Source organism: Populus alba, chromosome 1 (genome assembly GCF_005239225.2).
Source record: "Populus alba chromosome 1, ASM523922v2, whole genome shotgun sequence".
Lineage (NCBI taxonomy): Eukaryota > Viridiplantae > Streptophyta > Magnoliopsida > Malpighiales > Salicaceae > Populus > Populus alba.
In genome coordinates, this window is record NC_133284.1 from 50,025,046 (window position 1) to 50,046,020 (window position 20,975).

The following is a 20,975-nucleotide window of genomic DNA, read 5'->3' on the forward strand; positions in this document are numbered from 1 at the left end:
GCCGTTGCTCACTGTAAAGCTCAACTGCATGCTGTCCATGTGCTAACCAATCAACAGGGGCTACATTCACTGCCTCTGCACAGTTGAAGCCACAATTAAAGCCAGAGTGGTATGCTCTAGGAAAGGTGAGAACAAACTCCCCAGAGTGTTGGACCACCCGATAAACTGGTACACCCTCAGCTTTTAAAACTGAAGGAGATAGTTGAGTTACCTGTACCCAAAAAAGGAATTACCATGTTAGATAACTTCTTACAAAAATTGGAAGCGAAGCAAGGTCAAAACAAAAGGTCAAAAGCCTTTAATCTTTTATGGATTCTTTGCATAATATGATAGAGCCATCACAATGGATCAACTTAATCATTGAGCTAAGAAATTTAAAGAAAGCTAGCCACTGATGCATTGATTACAGGAGCCATTATTAGCTACAAATTTGTAAAGACTCCAGATAAATGATTTAGTAGTATGGCAATCAGGCTGGAAGCATCAGCAGAACAAATCATTTTCAAGGTTCATATATTGGGACAGCTATTTAATGCCATTTCCTTCTTGTTTGATTTGTGCTCTTTCATCTTCATTCTTCAGACATCTCTGGAACTTTTCCAGCTTTTATCAATAAATAACCTCTTAAACAACTCATTTAAGATCTGAATATTAAAATACAAAATAGTCATCTTCTTACCAGTCCATGAAGTAGATCAGGCTGTTCTTCGAACAAATCAGGTAAATGTTTTCTCATTGCATCCTCCAAATTGGAAGCATGGCTTTCAGGTACTCCGTACCATATCTTTGGATCACCCCAATGTAAATAGTTTAGCGAATATAAGTGGTGGTCCTCAACATGCTGTTCGAAAACCAGTTGAAATGGTGAGAACGGGAAGAACAAATCAGTAAAAAATGGGAAAAAGGTAAATCCAACTACACAGGCAGTAGATGCAGTACAAACAATTGATATTAGCTTGAATGTAAAGAATAATATTGATTGATTTATAAGCTGATAATGCTAGAGCGACAATGAGCCTAAAAGCATCAATAACTAGTGCAATAGGCTGAGAAAACTTGATGTATGCCTCTCTAATGTTGAAGTTAATTAAACTAGCCTAGTGGAGCCCACTTGTATTTATCACTTTATTCCTCTAGATCTTTGAAAAATAGTAGTTCTAGTTACTTACCCAACAAAATGATGAGAAACACATTCCAACATACAGCCATGGAACTAAAACTCCTGAGATATCACATCCTTCAAAACACAGCACAGAACCTGGCAGGCGTGGTAAGTTGTTTAGATTCCAACCAGATACCACATACTGATCTGAATCACCTTCAGTCATCAAGGCTGCAGCCTTAGGGAACCCACTTCCAAATGTTGCTGTTTCCAAATCAGCTCCATAGAGTACCTGCAATATGATAGGAGAGGAATACTGTTGAAGTTAAACATAGATATAAATCAAGATACAGGAGAACCAGTGTAGAGAGCCATATTTTCATACCTTAACCTCTTCAGTTGGTTTTTCAACAATCCGCCAGTATTCACCTTCAATATCCTCGACAGAAGGCTCCCATTTCTGGGTTTCATTCCCATCATCCATTAGATCCTTCGTTCCAAAGTAGCACTCTTTGAAATAAGCAGCTTCTTTCTCAAACTCTTCAAGTGTGAAATCAGAACCAGAGTGGAATCCAAATGTCTCATCAGTCTCAGAGGCAACATTTCCTTCTGAACTAGAATTGGTAAGTCTCCTCTTGCGTCTCCTCGTTGTTCCCATCCTCGAATATCTCCTTTTCCGTTTCCGACTTTTAGATTTTTTTTCTCATTGGCTCCCTATTTTGAAGCAACTCAACATACTGAATTCTTGTAGAAAATTTAGCATGTTCCCATACATCTTTCTCTTTGAGGCGGCAAGGTGGACTCCAAGAAGGTGGAGGGACAATCCGGCATATACCATACAACTCTGCTTTCGCACGAATCTTTGATATATAACCAAGTGTATCTTCAAATTCCTAAATAAAGAGGTATGCTACTTGTTATAAATGAAATATAAGATAACACTGTCATCAAATGCACCAAAGGAATACCTCAACAGTTGGATAAAACACTGGAGCATCATCAATGAGAGGCCTACAAGCTTCGACTGGATCCCATCTGGCTGTTACCTGTACCACATGAATAATAATATCTTACTAAAATAACCATCAGGAATTAAATGGGGAATGACATGACGATATTTGGATATCCCACAACAACTAATCTAGTTCAGTCTGTTTCAAGGATTGGATTTTGCTCCATGAAAAAGAAAAATCAGACGGTATATTTGTCATCTAGATAATAAAATAAAATACCGGCAATGTATGGTATTGCAAAAATATATTTCAGTTGTTCACACTACAAAAATCAAACTTCAAGAACAAACACTATTACATTAGATACTCCGAAAGCCATTGAAGACAAATGTTTAATAATTTGAATTTGAAAAGAGTACACACACACAACTGCCACAATTGAAAACCAATTCAACTGTCTATACCTTTTGATTTTGGGAACTTCTTGGGCCCTTAGGGGTATTGTCACTTCTCCAAGACTGCTTCATAGAACGATCCTGCAAAACATTATTTATTCAATTACTTATCTTATTAAAACTCAAATTCAAATTCATATGCCTCATCCAGGCACTCAAGCTGTTATACAACACCAGATCCTATCATACAACCAAGTTATTGTTTTGTATGCAAACCCTAAACATAGTCTTAGCCACATGGTCAGAGCACTAATCAGGAATAGCTGGGCACGCCCACTTGATATCGATAAAACAATCTAAAACAACAATCAACGGAATACAAAAGAACATAGAACATCATAATTGGCTATCACAATCCGATTGAGCAAGAAACCAAAGAATTTGCAAGAATCACTTATAAGATCATAAAACAAATTCCATAATCCTTCTACAATTGAATTCCTCGATTCATTAACAGCAAATAATCAATACACATTGTATTCTCAATGATTTGTTTCAGGTAAAAAAACATGAATGATCATCAAAAGATCAAAACTTTATGACTAATATTCTGATTAAATGACAGGCATATGATCAAAGATCCAGTCTTTTCAACAACCCAGATTGGTACAACGCAGATAATAACTATATTCAAAACCAATAACGCCAATCTAACACCAAAACAATTCAATCAATGAGAAACAAAACACATAAGGATCACAACTTTAGAGCAAATAAAATCATGGGACAGAATCAAACTAACCTCTTTGACATGAGAATATGCAGGAGATTTGAACTGTTCCATTGACTATTAAAAAAAGAAAGAACTAACCTAACCAAAAATCAAAACCCAGAAAGAAAAACTATGTCCTTCTCTTCTTCTCCAACAAGAAGAAACCTCACCCCTAATTTCCTTCTAACCCAATTGTGCAAGTAAGAAACGGTTTCTTTCTCTCATAAAATCCAATACTAGGATTTTATTGAAAGAAGCAAAAGGAATGACTTGTGTTTTCTTTGATGTGATTTGATTTGATTGGCAGAAAGAGAATAATAATAATTAAAAGAATGACAAAGCAGGTGAAATCAAAACAGAATTTTTATTTCTTTATTAAAAATAGAATAAAATAATAATTTTATTTAAGAACGGTTAAGGTTGAAAAGGATTGGAAGAGGTTTGAATGTGATGAGGAAATACGGAATCAGTCTCCTACTCTAATTTGGTAATCCAATTAATTCAGATTATACGTTTTATTTTATGTAATTAAGAAATAAAATAATAAAAAATAAAAAAAGGTGGGGTCAGAGAGAGACTCTATTGGCACGCAATTGGTAGGATATTGTTGTGTAGAGAGAGAAAGCCGTTAAGTCTTAGAGAGATAGAGGGGAAGAGAAGGTCACGTCCTCAAGAAAAGGAAGTTATGTTACCCGCTAAAACGCACGCAGTTTTAACGAAATTCATGCCAAAACCGACGAAGTCTGCCACCTGTTTTTCTTTCTTTCTTCAGTAGGGACTCGCACATTGCGCCAGTGTTCTTAGGTCGGTCGGTCGGTCAGCGAGTTGATCTAAATAGTTTGTTGACCAAATCTTTAATTTCAGCTGAGTTTTAAATTAATTTAATATAATCTAAGGTAATCAGACTAATCTTATCCCAGATGAATAAATCAAACTAGATAAATATCTAATTTAACTTATAATTTTGTAATGCATCATCGTATTCATATATATGCTTGCACCTTGTTTTTTTAAAACAAAAATAAAAAATTTTAAATTTAAGATTTATTGGATAAAGATAAAAACATCACTTGATTTACAAACTTATATCAGCAATATAAAAAACATATATATTTAATATATAAAAACATATATTAAAATATAAGTTGATATGAGTAGATGGATCGATATTATTGAAAATTATTATTATAAAATCATCTTAATATAATATTAAAATTTAGTTGATATTTAATATTTATGGTTACAAGTGTCCATAAAACATCATTATTATTAATATTGTTATTTTGTTTTTGTTTATTTATTAATTTTCTTATTGGGTGGTATCTTGGTTTTGGTTTTTATAATTTATAAACATGGTTAAAAATATCTAGGTCTGTGTAAATATTTATAAAAATAGTAAACCAGGTTAATATATATATATTTTTAATTATTTTGATATAAACTTTATGTTATAGCTTAGTTGATTAGAGTGTGTGTGTCTCAATCTAAGTCCGCGGTGTCAAATAACGGTGGAAGAAATATTAACTTTAATTTTGTAGAAAACTTGTTATCTATTTAAAAAAAAAAAAAAATTGACCCAAATTTAAAATGAACCCGGTCGTGCTGGGCTGCCCACGCGTCTAGATCCTTTTATGTTAGTTCTTTAGGTTTTTTGCCCCCTTATTTCAAGAACAAAATCCATTATATTATGGGATAGTGATATCATCATAGCTCTTTAGGTAAGGGGTTTAAAAAGTGCAGCGTGACTAATATCCTACAAAAATAAGCATCAATGATGAGCTATAATATGGTTTTATTCGTATAATAAGTTTTATCATCGAAAATATATCTTTTAAAAAGAGAATATACTCTCATGCTATATAAACGACTAATATCTTTATTTTCTAGTTGATATAAGATAATGATATTATTAATGTTTTTAGGTGAGGGCTCGGTAGCATAGCATGACTAACGTATCTGTGACACCAATATGGACCCCCAGCCATTGAATAATAAAACATTTTTTTAGTGCAATTTGAGCATTAAATAATGCGAACAACTGAAATACCTATTCCAGGAGAAATCATTAACGAAATTATTAAATAGAATATCCCATCTTGATGTTTACGAGAAAGTATAACTTGAAATACTGAATAATTTCTTCGTGTTCTAAATGTGGCAAGCCCAACTCTGAGTTGTAAATTTGAGGAGCCATCATGGAAGAATTACTTAAATCCAACAATCTTTGAATTTGAGTTCGACTTTTGACAAAACTAGCCCAGCCATATGACCAACAGACTTGGCCCATCATACACAATTCAAGACCCCAAGGGAGTTTTTATTTTGAGCAAAATATTTTAATTTTGGATTTGACTGGTTTTTTTTAGATCAATTTAGATTTTATTAAGCTTGTTTTAAAAATATTTTTTAAAAATATATATATATTTTAAATTTTATTTTATGTTTCAAATTAATCTTTTTGATGTTTTTAAATCGTTTTGATATGCTAATATTAAAAATAGATTTTTAAAAATAAAAATAATATATTATTTCAATGTATTTAGAAAAAATCATTTTAAAAAGCAATCACTATTAAAATACTAAATAATCTCTTAATAACACTAGACTTACTTGTTTTTTTTGGAAAGTATATTTCTTCCCTCCCCATTACCTCTCTCCCCTCCTAGAACAACATCATGGCCATCGAAAAAAAAAAATTGTATCAGATTTGATATCCATTCTTTTAATTATAATATATTTGGTTTTGAATTCTTTTTTAAGTTATATATTTTTTTTCAATTTCATCAATTGAGATTTTCATATTAATTTTGGTCCTCGTTTTTTTATTGTTATTTTTAGTTTTTCTTATCTTTTTTTTAATTGAAATTGTTTTTCAATTTTATCTCTTATGAGCTTTATATGTCAAATTTAGTTCTTATTCTTTTTAAATGTATATTTTTTTTTCTTCAAATTTATCCCTAATTATTTTAGTTGGTTCAGAATTTTACATTGTTATTTTTTTTTTGGGTTTGCCTTTTATGTAATGATCCAACCGCATGATTCGCGTCATACGTTTTGAAGGTTAGACTAGACTGACTTCAGTTATTTTTAATATTTTTTTTATTTCATCCATCATTATTGTGTTTTTTGGAAATTGATATTCTTTGTTTTTTTACCTTTTCTTTCTATAGAGTTATCTTGATATCATGTTCTGGGTGATGGATTCAACAGGTTTAACAGGTTTGGCTCAAACCTTTTTTTTTTCATTTCTTTTTAATTATTATTTTTAATTTGACCCTTCAATATTAAGTTGATTTGATAATTGAGTTTCATGATTTTATTAAGTCTGTTTTTCACATAGTTATCTAAATTCCATGATTAAGTTATAGTTTTGGTTTGATCATATCTTAGACATTCCTAAGTCAATTTCTTTTTTGGTTTTTTGGACTACTACTACATCATTGTAAGGTAAATTAGTAAATCTAACAAAAACATCTTTCAAGTTTGAATAAACATCATCAAGCCTAAACAAGATCAACAATAAGGATCACATGTATTCTATTGGGAGGACTTTGAGGGTGTTTGAGAATAGTAATAATTGCTTTTCAAAGTATTTTTTATTTAAAAATATATTAAAATATATATTTTTTATTTTTTAAAATTTATTTTTAACATTAGTTCATTATCTAAAAACACTAAACAAATTAATTTAAAACAAAATTAATTTAAACTTTAATAAAAAATAAATTAAAATTCACTCTCAAACCTTGTTTATTGTCTACACCACAAAGGAAAGGGACACAAAGTTGGTCCGGATAGGTTAAGGAGGGTCCAGATATCCCATCAAAAAGCGAGGTCGAGCATTATATGGAGGTGAGGTGAAACATCTTTAGCCGAGGATGTATATCTATCCCTCATCAAATAGCATAGTGAATAAATAGTATATTGTCGCGTTCTTCATTATGGGTCGAATTAATTTTATTTAAATGTAAAAAATATTAAGAGGCGTATATCTATCCCTCATCAAATAGCATAGTGAATAAATAGTATATTGTCGCGTTCTTCATTATGGATCGAATTAATTTTATTTAAATGTAAAAAAATATTAAGAGTATAATTTTTTTTATTTGTGTTATTAAATTTGATCAAGTAACTTAAATTTAAAATTTCCCGACTCAACTCTTTATCTAACTCAAGTTTTCAATTAAATCATGTAAGAGTTAGCTTAATTTAAATTGATCGATTTCATAAGTCCAAATAGAACCTTGATGATCGATAAAAATATGACTTAACTTAAAAAAATCTTCAAAATGATAATTTTTTTAAAATATTAAGACAATAACAGATTAAATTGATCTTAGTCCCTTCACGATCCGGGTCATGGACTTTATTGAGTTTAATAACTTTTTTTTTTAATTAGATGATAAAAATAGATGCTTATTTGAGATAATTATCCCTATAGAAAGCAAACAATAATCCATAATACAATCTATTTTCCAACCAATCCAATATCAAAGGATGAAATAAAATAAATAAATTAAAAGCAATTAATTAAATGACCAAAAAATGAAGAAGCATAACCTATCAGAGGGTAAACTCATCAAACTTGTAAATCGGGGATACTAGGTTAGCATGTCAAACCTGTGAATTGGGTTATGGACTCCACTAGTATTATAATTTTTTTTTAATATTTTTTATTTAACTATATGATAATAAAAAAAGACAATTGTGAAATCAAACACCACCCTAATACTGAGATGTCTTTTTTTGATAGTGATAACCTCATAAAAAGCAAAACGAAACCAATTATGAAACTGAATTTCCAATTGACCTTATATCTAAGAATAAAAAAAAAAAACTAATTAAAAAAGTTAAACTTGCGAGACTCACGAACCAAAGCAACCAACCAAACTTGTAAATAAGTCCATAAACTTTATAAAGTTTAATAACATAACTTTTTGCTGAAACTATTTTATTAACTATATGGAAAAAAATAAAAGATAAAAAAGTCAAGTTTAATTAAAAAAAAAAACACCCCACCAAACTTGTAATCCATGACAAACCCGCAAACCATACTAATCTTTTAGAAATGTAAAATAAAAAGAAATAAATTATGAAGCTAAATTCTCAACCATTCCAATATTAAAAGATAAAACATGTAAAAACAAATTTTAAAAAAAATCGTAACAAAAATTTAAAAAAAAAAACAAAAAAGAAAGAAAGCAAATCATTGTGGATTACTACTGTCATTCACAATGCAATGTGTGTAGATAGACAATAGTTTCCTCACAACATTTAATTTGTTACTTTATAAAGTTTAATAACATGACTTTTCTCTAAAATTATTTTTTTAACTATATATAAAAAAATAAACTATATAAAAAGTCAAGTTTAATTAGAAAAAAGAAAGACAACCCACAATTTAATAACATTACTAATGAGTGTTAGGTGAACAGTGCTCCCACCCCAACACACACACACACACACATATTGTTTTTACTTTATAAAGTTTAATAAAATGATTTTCCTTTAAAACTATATTTTTTTAACTATATAATAAAAAAATTGACAATAAAAAAAGCCAAATTCAATTACAAAAAGAGAAAAGAAAAAAAGAAGGAAATTCCACCAAACCCATAAACCAGAGCAATTGAGGTAACCTGAGTTACATTGCAAACTCACAAAATACACTAACTTTATATAAAGACAAAATAAAAAGAAAAAACAATTTGACAAAAGCAATTTTGTAAATAATCATAAAAAAAAAGGAAAGGAAAAGGAAAAAAAAAAACATGTGTTCAACTAGGAAAAAATAAATAAATAAAAAAGACGTTGTAGCAATTCACAGTGTTTTGTGAGGAAAGCTAAAATGCTTTCTCCACATACTTTATTTATTGTTAATTATTTTGTAGATTCTTTTTAACCAAAAAAAGTATTTTTAAGTCTTAGGAGATTGTTTGGCATTATTAGAAAATACAATTGTTTTGGGCTTTTTTTACAAAGATAAATTTCTATTAATGAATCTCTTGTTTATCTTAGCTAACATAATATTTGTAATTAGAATATTTATTTATTTTTAAAATTTTCTATGATTATTAAAACAACTTAACAAAAAATATTAAAATAGCATATTTATTTTTATGTGATTGAAAGCTAAGCAAATAATAAATGTGATAAAACCCATTTCAAAATCTATTTAAACATTTTAAAATTAAAACATCAATTTCATTCGATTTTTGGTCAAAATTTTATTATTATCATTTGCTTTTTTATATGGGATAAATAATAATTGTAAAAAAATTATTCAAATTCAAATAAAACATTATAATAATATTTAAAAATTATGTTAAAATTAAAGAGTTAGTGAATTAATAAATTTTTTTCAAAGTGTAAAAACAAAAGGGGCAAAAACAGAAAAAATGAAAAATACATATATTAAGTAGAAAATAAAAGAGCTCAGCATTGTATTGTGCTCTGTGAGAGGAAACACTGTTGTAATGATGACAATTGATATTGAGAGGGAGTGTTGGAGTTCAATATCAACTAGGATTTAGACTAATAAAATTTAGAGTTAATAAGAGTGTTAATATTAGCTAAAAGAGGAATCCTAGTAATGTAGGAATCCTTGATGAAGAAATATTTGTAATAGACTAGTTTATTAAAATCCTTTGTTTAAATTAGTTTATTAGAATCCTTGTTAGATTAGGATTTTCTTTGAATAGTTTAATTCTTTAATTATCACTTGAAGTTTATAAATAGGCTTGCAATCTTAAGCATTATACACAAGTTGAGAGAGATACATAGAAAAGCTAGAAAGGTGTATCTTAACATAAAACTCTTGATAAAATATCATTCATGTCATTCCTTTTCTTCTTCTTTAACTTTGTTCTTATAAATTAGCTCCCAACCCTATCCTTCTTTTCCGACACTCATCATCTATTGAATGCTTCTTACTTTTTACCTTCCATGGCTAGAAAGATCTACCGGTTACTTTTGTTTTGCTTCTGTGCCTCTCATGTTTTTTCAGCAGACACACTGTACCAAGGTGGTGATTCCCTCAATTCTTCCAGTACTCTAGTTTCCAAAAATGGGCTCTTCACTTTAGGATTCACGAGACTTGGCTCTTCACTTTAGGATTCACGAATGCTAGCTACTTGGGAATATGGTACGACAACGACACAAGCCACCCTTTTTGGCTAGCCAACAGAGGCAAACCCATAGCAGACTGGTGGGGACACCAGGCCCACACCACAGATTACACGAGTATATGGACGGAGACGGCGTAAGATGCCTCAGCCTGTCACGCTTTGGTTGGGAGACTAAGCCCATGTGGGCCTATTTCATTGTTATTTATTTATTTAGTCCACCTGGGCCTGCTCATTGTTATTTATTTATTTAGTCCACCTGGGCCTGCTCATTGTTATTTATGTTAAACAGTTCGATTTGATGGGCCGAGCCCAAATAGCAGGATGTTTTAGGGTTTACTATTTATATGTTCTTTTGTCATTTTGAGAGGTACTTTTGATGATTAATGAAAAATTGCATAATTTGCATATCTCCAATCTCCTTTCTTTCTCTTCTCTAGCTTCTTTCTTTCCCTAAAGCTTCTTTCTTTTCTTGTTTTAATTCTTATTCTTTATGCAGGAGCATTAGTGATTGCATGGACATCTGCTGGAAAGATTGTCAATGTGTTGGTGTTAGTACCATAGGCAATAATGCCAACAATACTGGATGCACGTTTTTTTCTGGAAGCTTTACACCAGATCGGACTGGATTTGAAATTCCATACCACATCATTGTTCAAGGTTCTTCAGGTTAGCTGTTCTTTCGTTTTCTGGTTACCAATTTATAACCCAACAATGTAATTGATTTTAAACAAATTCCCATTGGATGTAGGGAAAAGGAATTGGATATGGATTATTTTAGCTTCTGTGGGATTTGTTCATTGATGGGGCTCGCGGGACTCTTGTGGTATCTGAGAAGGAGAAGACTTCGAGGTAACATTTTTGAAATAATATTTTTTCTATATGCACTAAGACTTGTTGAATCCAGTGATTTACTTACTTAATCATATCAATCTGAGCAGAGAAGTACCTATTTGAGTTGCTGAAAATGGATGCATCGAACGACACGCTTGAACTCGAAAATGACGGAAACAAGGGCCATAATTTGAAGTTATATAGTGCTGCAACAATCATGGCTGCTACAAATTCCTTTTCTGCAGAGAATAAGCTTGGACAAGGTGGTTTTGGACCAGTTTACAAGGTAGTCTAGTTAAAAATGTTGTAACGAACCTTGTTAATTTTGTATCTCAGACCACGTATTGAGTTGAGAGCTGTTTTACTTTAGGGGACATTGCCGGATGGGCGTGAGATAGCTGTAAAAAGACTGTCAAAAAGTTCAGGACAGGGGCTGGTGGAATTCAAAAACGAGCTTATACTCATAGCTAAATTGCAACACATGAATCTTGTCAGGCTCCTAGGCTGCTGCATTCAAGGGGAAGAGAAAATGTTAGTGTACGAATACATGCCTAATAAAAGCTTGGATACATTTATATTTGGTAAGTTAATTATGCCATCATACTATAAAGTGAATGGATCTCTGTTCTTGAAAGGTTTTGGACTTGGATGAATAACATTGCTCGAATAATATTCACTGTTCTGTTTTGAATGCAGATGTATCAAAAAGGGAGCTGCTAGACTGGAAGAAACGTTTCGAGATTATCGAAGGCATTGCTCAATGACTACTTTACCTTCATAAGTACTCGAGATTGAGGATAATTCACCGAGATTTGAAGGCTGGCAACATACTGCTACAAATTCCTTTTCTGCAGACAACATACTATACCCCTTCACACAGCTACCATATCCAACAAACGCTCCCTTTTCAGCTTTGTTATCCCATTTATGCCTTAGTGATGATGGGATATGTGTGTAGCACAAGCAACCAAACACCTTTAGATGCTTGACTCCTGGCTTTCTTCCCATGAAGGCTTCAAAATGAGTCTTTTCAGTAACAGATGTTGTATAACATTTGTTCTGAATATACACAGTTGTAGTCACAGCTTCTGCCAAAAGATTACTGGCATTTCTTTCTCTATCAGCATGAACCTTGCCATCTCACAAATTGTTTTGTTTCTCCTCTCTGCAACTCTATTCTGTTGAGGATAGTATGCAACTGTCAGCTGCCTCTCCATTCCTTGTTTTACACAGAATTCTTCAAACTCCTTTGAAGTATATTCACCACCTCTGTCACTTCTTAGCTTCTTTAATTTATATCCACTTTGTAGCTCAACAAATGCTTTAAATTTCTTGAACACATTGAGTGCATCAGATTTGTTTATGAGGAAATATACCCAGCACATTCTTGAGTAATCGTCAATGAATGTGATGAAGTATCTGTTCCCTCCCACGGATTCATTCTGCATTGGTCCACACAAATCAATGTGGATTAATTCCAGTGGATAGCTTGCTCTCCATGCTTGCTTTTTGTTGAATTTCTCCCTGTAATGTTTGCCCGATGCACAGCCTGCACATACATCTTCTACTTCTGTCAGAACAGGAAGTCCACATACCATCTCTTTCTGCTACATCTTCTTCATGCTAGCAAAGTTCAAGTGTCCCAGTCTTCTATGCCATATCTAGGAATCCTCAGTCACTGAAGCTTTCCTTACTATAGGTGTGATGGATTCAAGTGAAAGTGGGAAGCATCGATTTCCTCCCATGATCATTATTGCTATAACATTGTTGAGGCTTTCATCATCAAATATTACTGCTTCGTTACCTCCAAACAGAATGTAATAACCATGCTCCATCATCTGCCCTACACTCAATAGATTTTCATCCAATTCGGGAACAAATAGTACCTCTTTTATGTATCTTTTCCCATGCTGAGTTTCCACAACCAATGTGCCTTTTCCAGTTGCTTGCACAAGGTCTCTTGAGCCCATCTTTACTTTGCAGGTTACTATTCTATCGATGTTGATTAGTTCAGATTCTTGAGAGGTCATGTGGTTGTTGTAGGCACTATCCACAAACCATACCTTTCTATCTTGCAGACTTGCAAAATGACAAGCATAGAACATGGTTCCAGTGGTAACTCTCTCTTCTTTGGCATAATTTGCTAGATGTTTGTGACTGTGACTCTCACAATCTTTTGCAATATGGCCAAACCGATTGCATCTTCCACATCTTGATTTTCCTTTGTGTCTGCATAATCCAAAGTGTTGCTTCTGGCAGACTTAACACTTTGGCTTTACACTTACTTGACTACTTCCCCAAGCAGTGTTGTTCCAACTTGAATTGTTGTAGTTGTTTAAGTTTTTGTTTGGAAGTGAATTTGGCCCCCTCCTGTCTTGTAATTGCCATTTTTTAGAAGGTCTGCCTTGGAAACCCTTGTGTGAGCTGTAGGCTTGATTGTTTCTAATCTTTAAACTGCTAAAGGCTTTCTCTGTTCCTGTTAGTTTATCCCTTTCATCATGTAGATCCTCCCTTTTATTATAGACTTTAACATAAGCGATGACTTCTTCTGCTCTCAGAACATCAAGATCTCGTGTCTCCTCAATGATTGACACAATGGATTTATATCTTCTGCTTAGACTCATTAGCAGTTTTTGCACAATTCTGTTTTCTGATACATCTTCCCCTAATGATTTCAGATTATTCACAGTTGTAAAGAATTTAGCTAGATATCCATCTAAGCTTTCACCTTCTGCCATTCTCTTGTATTGAAAGTCTTCTCTAACTGCTTGAAGTTTCACAACTCTCACCTTTTTATCTCCTCTGAATTCTCTGCTCAAGATGTCCCAAGCTCCTTTTGTAGTCTTTTCATTTCTTATACGTGGGAAGAGGTCGTCTGTTAATGCTCCTTGTATGAGGCTTAATGCCTTTGCATTCTTGATTTTGTCTTCTCTGGATGTAGTGGATGCATGCAATGTAGTTTGCTCAGCTTCACTCTCTTCATCGCCTGATCCAGTTGCAACCTCAGGTGATTTATGAGATTGTATTCCAACTTCTATTACTTCCCATAGATCGAATGCTATGAGGATTGTCTCTATTTTTACAGCCCAAAAATCATAGTTTGTGCCATTGAACTGTGGAGTTCTTAGATCTCCTCCAGCAGAGCTTGATCCTACCATTTTTGAGTAATTAACAGTTTAATCAATCTGTTTTTAACAGTTTACGCCTCCTAGGAATCAGTTTGTGAGCTCTGATACCATATTTGTTTTCTAAAGGTGTAGAGAAGAAAACTATATTTAAGTTTGCAGAGAAGATTGAGAATAAAATTCTTGTATATTTCACTATTTTCTTAATGCAGCAAACTCTGCATTTGTATACATTGCATGTAACTGATTCCATCATTTTAGGAGCCGAAATCATCTCATCCATCCATTAATGGAGGGTCACGATCCTTACACATGTACAAAACGGTTTGTAACAGTAAAAACAACTATAACTGCCACAACAGTTTTAACTGCCTTCTTAACCAACAGAACAAAATTTCTTCTATTTCTTCATCCTTCTTCCTTCAGTCTGCGTAGTCTTCTATCACAATTAATTAGCTTAACTTTCAACAGTTCATGAATGAGACCTTCCATGGCTAGAAAGATCTACCGGTTCCTTTTGTTTTGCTTCTGTGCCTCTCACGTTTTGGCAGCAGACACACTGTACCAAGGTGGTGATTCCCTCAATTTCCAATACTCTAGTTTCCAAAAATGGGTTCTTCACTTTAGGATTCACAAGACTTGGCTCTGCTCAGTCGAATGCTAGCTACTTGGCTTTTTTTACAAAGATAAATTTCTATTAATGAATCTCTTGTTTATCTTAGCTAACATAATATTTGTAATTAGAATATTTATTTATTTTTAAAATTTTCTATGATTATTAAAACAACTTAACAAAAAATATTAAAATAGCATATTTATTTTTATGTGATTGAAAGCTAAGCAAATAATAAATGTGATAAAACCCATTTCAAAATCTATTTAAACATTTTAAAATTAAAACATCAATTTCATTCGATTTTTGGTCAAAATTTTATTATTATCATTTGCTTTTTTATATGGGATAAATAATAATTGTAAAAAAATTATTCAAATTCAAATAAAACATTATAATAATATTTAAAAATTATGTTAAAATTAAAGAGTTAGTGAATTAATAAATTTTTTTCAAAGTGTAAAAACAAAAGGGGCAAAAACAGAAAAAATGAAAAATACATATATTAAGTAGAAAATAAAAGAGCTCAGCATTGTATTGTGCTCTGTGAGAGGAAACACTGTTGTAATGATGACAATTGATATTGAGAGGGAGTGCTGGAGTTCAATATCAACTAGGATTTAGACTAATAAAATTTGGAGTTAATAAGAGTGTTAATATTAGCTAAAAGAGGAATCCTAGTAATGTAGGAATCCTTGATGAAGAAATATTTGTAATAGACTAGTTTATTAAAATCCTTTATTTAAATTAGTTTATTAGAATCCTTATTAGATTAGGATTTTCTTTGAATAGTTTAATTCTTTAATTATCACTTGAAGTTTATAAATAGGCTTGTAATCTTAAGCATTATACACAAGTTGAGAGAGATACATAGAAAAGCTAGAAAGGTGTATCTTAACATAAAACTCTTGATAAAATATCATTAATGTCATTTTTTTTCTTCTTCTTTAACTTTGTTCTTATAAATTAGCTCCCAACCCTATCCTTCTTTTCCGACACTCATCATCTATTGAATGCCTCTTACGTTTTACCTTCCATGGCTAGAAAGATCTACCGGTTACTTTTGTTTTGCTTCTGTGCCTCTCACGTTTTTTCAGCAGACACACTGTACCAAGGTGGTGATTCCCTCAATTCTTCCAGTACTCTAGTTTCCAAAAATGGGCTCTTCACTTTAGGATTCACGAGACTTGGCTCTGCCGAGTCGAATGCTAGCTACTTGGGAATATGGTACGACAACGACACAAGCCACCCTTTTTGGCTAGCCAACAGAGACAAACCCATAGAAGACACTTCAGGGGTTCTTGCAATAGATGGATCAGGAAATATGAAACTCACCTACTCTGGAGGTCATCCTGTTGAGTTCTATTCAAGTCAATCTTCTACAACCAATATAACTGCTGTTTTAGAAGATTCAGGCAATTTTGTTCTCTTAGATGAAAATTCTGGCAGCCAGCAGGTCTTATGGCTAAGCTTTGACTTTCCTACTGATACATTCTTGCCTGGCATGAAGATAGGGATCAACCATAGAACTGGCCAAACCTGGTCCGTCATGTCGTGGTTGAGCGACTTAGTACCCACTCCCGCTGGTGCTTTCACTTTTGAATGGGATACTGATGGAAAGGAGTTGGTCATCAAGCGGCGCGGTGTAATTTATTGGACCAGTGGACCATTGAAGGCCAATACTAGTTTCGAAATTCGTTCTCTGGATCAAAGTTATGTAATACTTTCTAACGCAGACGAGGATTACTTTATGTTCACAGTATCTGGGAATCAATTTACTGCTCTGGGTCAAAGGAATTTTACAATGTGGCAGTTGACATATGATGGGAGCATGGCAGATCAAATTACTGGACAAACATATGGGGGCACTGCATGTAAAGGAAGTAACACAGATGGTGGTTGCGAGACGTGGTCAGGACCGGCATGCAGGAGCAATAGGAACAGTTTTGAATTGAGATCAGGTTTCTTTGTTAACACAGTTCCTAGGGTGTACGACGATAATTCTAGTCTTAGCATTAGTGATTGCAAGGACATCTGCTGGAAAGATTGTCTATGTGTTGGTGTTAGTACCATAGGCAATAATGCCAACAATACCAGATGCACGTTTTATTATGGAAGCTTTACACCAGACCCGAGTGGAGATGCAATGCAATACCACATCATTGTTCAAGACTCTTCAGGTTAGCTGTTCTTTCGTTTTCTGGTTATCAATATATAACCCAACAATGTAATTAATTTTAAATAAATTCCCATTGGATGTAGGGAAAAGGAAAAGCAATTGGATATGGATTATTTTAGCTCCTTTGGGATTTGTTTCATTGATGGGGCTCGCGGGACTCTTGTGGTATCTGAGAAGGAGAAGACTTAGAGGTAACATTTTCTAAATAACAAACAAATTTACTGATTTTAAGACTAGTTGAATTCCGGGATTAGCTTACTTTATCATATCAATCTTAGCAGAGAAGTATCTCAATGAGTTGCTGACATTGGATTCAACGAACGATACGCTTGAACTCGAAAATGACGGAAACAAGGGCCATAATTTAAAGGTATATAGTGCAGCAACAATTATGGCTTCTACAAATTCCTTTTCTGCAGACAATAAACTTGGGCAAGGTGGCTTTGGACCAGTTTACAAGGTAGTTTGTTAAAAATTATTTCAAGAAAAGGATTGAAGAACTTATTAACTTTATATCTCAGGCCAAGTATTGAGTTGAGAGCTGTTTTACTTCAGGGGATATTGCCGGATGGGCGAGAGATAGCGGTAAAAAGACTGTCTAGAAGTTCAGGACAAGGGCTGGTGGAATTCAAAAACGAGCTTATACTCATAGCTAAATTGCAACACATGAATCTTGTCAGGCTCCTAGGCTGCTGCATTCAAGGGGAAGAGAAAATGTTAGTGTACGAATACATGCCTAATAAAAGCTTGGATTCATTTATATTTTGTAAGTTAATTATGCCATCATGCTATAAAGTGAATGGATCTCTGTTCTTGAAAGGTTGTGGACTTGGATGAATAACATTGCTGGGATATTTACTGTTATGTTTTAAATGCAGATCAATCGAAAAGGGAGCTGATAGACTGGAAGAAGCGATTTGAAATTATTGAAGGGATAGCTCAAGGGCTACTTTACCTTCATAAGTACTCGAGATTGAGGATAATTCACCGAGATTTGAAGGCTAGTAACGTACTACTTGATGAAAATCTGAACCCCAAAATTTCTGATTTTGGCATGGCAAGAATTTTCAAGATCAATGATTTAGAAGGAAATACAAACCAAATTCGTGGGACGCGGTAAGTATAGATTTACAGTTCCATGTGTCATTACTCTCTTAAGTGCTTAAAAGTTCTATGTGTCATTACCCTGTTAAGTGCTTAAAAGTAACATAACATTCACTGTGTCCATACAGTGGTTATATGTCCCCTGAGTATGTCATGGAGGGCATTTTCTCTGTGAAATCTGATGTCTTCAGTTTTGGAGTTCTACTGCTGGAAATTGTGAGTGGTAGAAGGATCCAAGGCCTCCTTGAAATAGACGGCCACCCTCTCAATCTTGTGGGATATGTAAGTTCATAAATTATACATTGCTAGCTGCATAAACTTTTAATTTTAACATTAAACGTAAACTTGTTTCAGACATGGGAGCTATGGAAAGCAGGTAGCCCATTTGAGCTGGTGGATCCAATACTAAGAGAATCTTGCTCTAAAGAGCAAGTCTTGAGATGCATTCATGTGGGCTTGCTATGTGTAGAAGACAATGCAGTGGATAGGCCGATCATGTCAGATGTTATATCGATGCTAACAAGTGAAGCACAATTACCACTTCCCAAACAGCCTGCATTTTCCAATGCAAGAATTATTGTGGAAGAAAATCCAGCAGAGACTGGTTCCATAAATGATGTTTCTATGTCAACCATGGATGCGAGATAGAGGTTCATTAGAGCGTTACATGGTTTATTTCTCCTCACATTTTGTATGTCATTCTCCATCAGTATTTTGCTTTTTCAATGCTTAGTCTTTTTTGGTGCTCTCAAAATTTCAAATTTCATTCGGAATATGCATAGAAGTTTTTAACAAGGTTGTATTTTATATTATATGTACCATTATTCGTTATGATATCTAATAAAATAATAAAGAGAACTAGCTTTATATATATATATGATGATGATGATGCATAAAATGTAAGATGTGCACAGATTTTCCAATGCAAGAAGTATTGTGGAAGAAAATCCAGCAGAGATCACTGGTTCCATAAATGATGTTTCTATGTCAACCATGTATGCGAGATAGAGGATAATTAGAGCGTTAGATGGTTTCTTTGTCCTCAGATTTTGCATGTCATATGTCTTTTTGGAGCAGACACATTCTCCATCAGTATTTTGCGTTTTCAATGATTAGTCTTTTTTGGTGCTCTCAAAATTTAAGTTTCATTCGGAATATGCTTAGAAATTCTTATCAAGGTTGTATTTCATATTATATGTATCATTATCATTCGTTATGATATCTAATAAAATAATGAAGAGAATTAGCGCGCATGTATATATATATATATATATATTTTGATGATATCCCAAATGCAATATATGTACAAAAAAAAAAAAGAGCCTTTTTATACAATAATTTTTGGGTTGTTTAATTAGATGCGTATATAAATTGAAAATTTTTTAGTCTATAAAAATACGTTGAAGAATTCTGTATATTCAATTTTTTTTTTATTATGTTTTGATATTTAGGATTGGATGCTTATTCTTATGATTTTTTTTTCCTTAAATCTTTTATGAAAGTTTTATTGTTTTTAGTTTCACCATTCAATACAAGTTTATAGTTTTTATTTTTTTTTTATTTTTATCATTTTGTTAATGTTTTTATTCTTTTCAATTTAACTCTTGAATTTAAAATTTTATTGTTTCCTTTTGATTTATTTTTTTGTTGCAATTTTAACATTCATTATTTTTATTGTATTTTTTTTTATTTTTGATTTTTTTGTGTTTTTTTTTTATTTTAACCCTTACGATGTTTTCATATATAATGCTTTCGGTCTTATAACCTAGGTCATGGTTTTAAAAAGTTTACAATAATTGAAATTTTTTTATCTTATTTTTTTATTTTCATTTTATTTGTATTTTTCTTTCTATGAAATTATATTATTCTTATTTAATTTTTACTCTGTTAACAAATAAGATCATTGAGATTTTTTTAGAATATTATAAAGATATATTTTCATAATATTAATAAGCGTTCGTCTTTTGCATAAATCTCCTAGTGGATGTCTAAGTTGAAATCTTAGAAAAATGTCTAAGTTGAAATCTTAGAAAAAACAAGTATAGACAAATAAGAGCTTGTTGCCGCTCCCATTAGCATTGAGGGAGATTGAAGAATCCCAATTAGGAATTACTTGCTTACTAGGGAATTACCTTCAAATATAAATGAAGTTCACCTAAACATGCGAGCAGTTAGGTATTATATATGTTACATGTGTGTGGTGTTGTGACGATCATTCTCCTAAACCTAGATCTTTATGAGTTTATACTATACTTGTTTGAAATACCATTAGTGGATCCTCTAACCTTGACATTTATTTTTATAATTGTTTAATCCTTACTATCGCACGTGTGCGGCGTCGCGGCGAAAACATCCACCCTCAAATTCTATCTTATGTGGAGAATGTGTGGAGACAAGGAATTCTTGTCTTTTATTAGTGGAAAAATGGAATGTGAGTCGCCACCTAGTATTTTGGTCACTAGGAACCCTAACTAGTCTTAGAGATTCGGGTATGGGGACTGGTTGCGTAAAGAAAATGTATTAACACCCCAAATACACCCTACCTAAGGTAAGCTGCTTTGCTCTATTGTCTGATAAAAATTTAAAGTCTTGTTATGTTTTCTATTTGTTGGTCTGTCTATGGTTTAAGAAAAATTCTATTCGGTAAAGAGATTTTTATCTTATTAGGTAAAACCTAACCGTTCTAACGTTAACAAAAGAATTTAATATCCGGAATATATCTTACGTATAAGGATGTAACCCCATATATTAAAAGAAAACAAAATGATTTTTTT

General features: G+C 32.5%; 4 protein-coding genes across 6 annotated transcripts in view; 2 read left to right on the plus strand and 2 right to left on the minus strand.

Moving 5' to 3' along the window:
• LOC118037823 (lysine-specific demethylase JMJ18-like) overlaps positions 1-3,724 on the minus strand; it is a 4,444-nt gene extending 720 nt beyond the window's left edge. Inside the window, 8 exon segments of the mRNA XM_073407605.1 lie at positions 3-211; positions 680-841; positions 1,170-1,394; positions 1,488-1,800; positions 1,802-1,995; positions 2,071-2,148; positions 2,520-2,591; positions 3,253-3,724. Coding sequence (XP_073263706.1) covers positions 3-211; positions 680-841; positions 1,170-1,394; positions 1,488-1,800; positions 1,802-1,995; positions 2,071-2,148; positions 2,520-2,591; positions 3,253-3,294 — 1,295 coding nt within the window. The 5' untranslated portion in view covers positions 3,295-3,724.
• Positions 3,725-10,996: 7,272 nt separating this feature from the next.
• On the plus strand, positions 10,997-12,000 carry LOC140955823 (G-type lectin S-receptor-like serine/threonine-protein kinase At1g61370). Its single transcript, XM_073410634.1, has 5 exons — positions 10,997-11,015; positions 11,098-11,198; positions 11,288-11,466; positions 11,551-11,761; positions 11,877-12,000. The coding sequence occupies exons 2-5, from the start codon at positions 11,114-11,116 to the stop codon at positions 11,942-11,944; spliced, it is 543 nt and encodes a 180-aa protein (XP_073266735.1). The 5' UTR covers positions 10,997-11,015; positions 11,098-11,113; the 3' UTR covers positions 11,945-12,000.
• Positions 12,001-12,841: 841 nt separating this feature from the next.
• On the minus strand, positions 12,842-14,338 carry LOC118037822 (uncharacterized). Its single transcript, XM_035043929.1, has 2 exons — positions 13,466-14,338; positions 12,842-13,345 (listed from the first exon to the last, which is right to left on the minus strand). The coding sequence occupies exons 1-2, from the start codon at positions 14,336-14,338 to the stop codon at positions 12,842-12,844; spliced, it is 1,377 nt and encodes a 458-aa protein (XP_034899820.1).
• Positions 14,339-15,783: 1,445 nt separating this feature from the next.
• On the plus strand, positions 15,784-19,454 carry LOC118037842 (G-type lectin S-receptor-like serine/threonine-protein kinase CES101). Of its 3 annotated transcripts, XM_073410513.1 has the most exons (8): positions 15,784-17,098; positions 17,181-17,288; positions 17,379-17,557; positions 17,653-17,863; positions 17,976-18,213; positions 18,330-18,483; positions 18,556-18,767; positions 19,137-19,454. In XM_073410513.1, the coding sequence occupies exons 1-8, from the start codon at positions 15,955-15,957 to the stop codon at positions 19,207-19,209; spliced, it is 2,319 nt and encodes a 772-aa protein (XP_073266614.1). In that variant the 5' UTR covers positions 15,784-15,954; the 3' UTR covers positions 19,210-19,454. The 3 variants fall into 3 exon arrangements, with proteins under 3 accessions (XP_073266614.1, XP_034899855.1, XP_073266637.1); XM_035043964.2 differs by lacking the exon at positions 19,137-19,454 and having other exon boundaries at positions 18,556-18,849; XM_073410536.1 differs by lacking the exon at positions 19,137-19,454 and having other exon boundaries at positions 17,379-17,467; positions 18,556-18,849.
• The last annotated feature ends 1,521 nt before the right edge of the window (positions 19,455-20,975 follow it).